This window comes from Anneissia japonica, unplaced genomic scaffold, assembly GCF_011630105.1.
Source record: "Anneissia japonica isolate Jap-2015-1 unplaced genomic scaffold, ASM1163010v1 scaffold287783_len325500_cov191, whole genome shotgun sequence".
Taxonomy (NCBI): domain Eukaryota; kingdom Metazoa; phylum Echinodermata; class Crinoidea; order Comatulida; family Comatulidae; genus Anneissia; species Anneissia japonica.
Window position 1 is genome coordinate 298,637 of NW_022695987.1, and position 2,131 is coordinate 300,767.

Sequence of the window (2,131 nt, forward strand, 5' to 3'; positions counted from 1 at the left end):
ATATATATATATATATATATATATATATACACACATATAAACACATACACACACATACATATATTTTGTCATATACACACATATATGTATATGTTATATGTAATATATATTGTTGTGTGTGTATATTCGTAAGAATAAGATAGGACATGTTATTATTACCATCATATACGCCTAAAGCCAGTCCAAAAGGCCGAAGTATTGAATCGCCAGTAATGATTTGTTCCTGAGGTGCCATACCATCCTCAATATTCACATAGAATATACCGTCGCTTTCACACCAGTAAAGATAACCACCATACACTACAGGTTGGATAGGCCCGCTACTGGATCCAATAGTTCTACGATGTGAGCCGTCCAAGTTTGCTTGTTCAACAATTTTAAAGAATATATCACACCAATACATCTTCCCCGCTGTAGATTTAAACATATACTGTATATTAGTACCATTTGTATACGGTAACAATTAGAGGTAACATACACCTATTACTGTATTTATAAATTAAGTCTCTATGTCACTGAGTCACCTAAACCGCCAACTCAAAGTCTTGTGAAGCCTACATCCTGTCTCTTATACACATCTTATATATATATATATATGCCGATGTTTATATTTTGCTGATGTTTCCGTTTCCCAGTTTGCATACTGTACAGGCACGACACTTGTATCACAATGATGACGAAGTGTATATGAATGAAAAAAATCAACTTGTTAAATGGTTCAATGACAATTATTTATACATGAACATTAAAAACCAGGGAAATGATATCCGATTTCAGGAAGAAAAAACAAATAGTGTTAAAACCTCTGATATTTTAATAGATAATGTAGACGTTGAAAGAACTAAATATTTAGGAGTCTTGATTGACGAACAGTTGAATGATAACCCGATGGTGTGTTAGAACGTTCATGAAAAACATTACAGTGCAGCTGCATAGGCCTACACTGCTGTCAATGACACACATTTATACTCCTATTAGGGTAAGGCATATGTTTATTTTTTTAATTTATGTAAATAATTGTTTCAGTAGTACTGTAAACTTATGCTGCTATTTTTATAGAAAGAAATTTTCGGAAATGACGTAAGGTCTTGGATTCGACATGTATATATAAAATGTGATAGGCTCAGCACCTTGACCTCTGACGATAAGTGCCTAAAATTTACTACAAACATGTGAAATATAATAATGAGCGATTATCACTGTTTTTTGGAACAATTTTGAGCCGCTCTGAGTTGCTTTCCTATTCTTCTTTTTTCCTTTATTTTACTAAATTATGCATTATCCTTTTTCAAAATTAACAGATTAATTACATATACATTACACACTTTTATGTTTTAATTGCTCTTATGTATACATTGTGTCTACAATTAACATTTTTCTATCTTTGTCAATCTAAAGTCGGAGGTATGTCCTGGTCCCGACCCTTTAACGTTACTATTAGATAGACTTATCTTCTTAGACTTCTACGAATGGATACCTTGCTCGAAGCAAGAAATCAAGTTGTCTTTACCCAGTACTGCTCATTACTTTATTCGAGTGAGACCTTTTGTTTTGTTGTAAACAAATGCAATGGCGTGCGAGTTGGTGATCGTACAACGTCGACGAGAGATAAATCCTTGAAGATAGTTTACCATTTCCCTTCAAATTAAACGCGATGCTTGTTTAATTTAGATAACTATTAAGTGAACTTGCATTTTGCTGGTTGTGTCAACCACTGTAATGTTTTCTTGATGTAGGATTCGACTTGCGATAGCGCGATAATTTCAACTTTGATGTACGCATAGGCTTATACATGTGCAAGCAGGTACGACTATCACCTGTATGATGCAGTTTTTTTAATTTTAAATCGTTCAACCTTCTGGTACAACACATTTTTTTAAAATGAATTTTAAACACTACGATTACGTAAACGTTATAATATAATTGGGGTACCGCAAGCATTAATAGGCCTATAAATTATCAAACAATAAACATTATACAAAAACGTTATACACATACACACACACACACCTACATTTCCACGTACACACACACCCATACACACATACATAAACATACATACATATATATATATATATATATATATATATATATATACACACATATAAACACATACACACATAAGATGTGT

At 32.6% G+C, this 2,131-nt stretch overlaps 1 protein-coding gene across 2 annotated transcripts in view; it reads right to left on the reverse strand.

The window, feature by feature from the left end:
* Positions 1-2,131, reverse strand: part of LOC117101671 (low-density lipoprotein receptor-related protein 6-like) — a 20,238-nt gene that overhangs the window by 1,345 nt on the left and 16,762 nt on the right. Inside the window, exon 6 of one of the 2 annotated variants that reach the window (XM_033241700.1) lies at positions 160-411. The exons of the other annotated variant lie outside the window; for it this stretch is intronic. Coding sequence (XP_033097591.1) covers positions 160-411 — 252 coding nt within the window. The remainder of the gene's footprint in view (positions 1-159; positions 412-2,131) is intronic. 2 annotated transcript variants of the gene reach the window in all.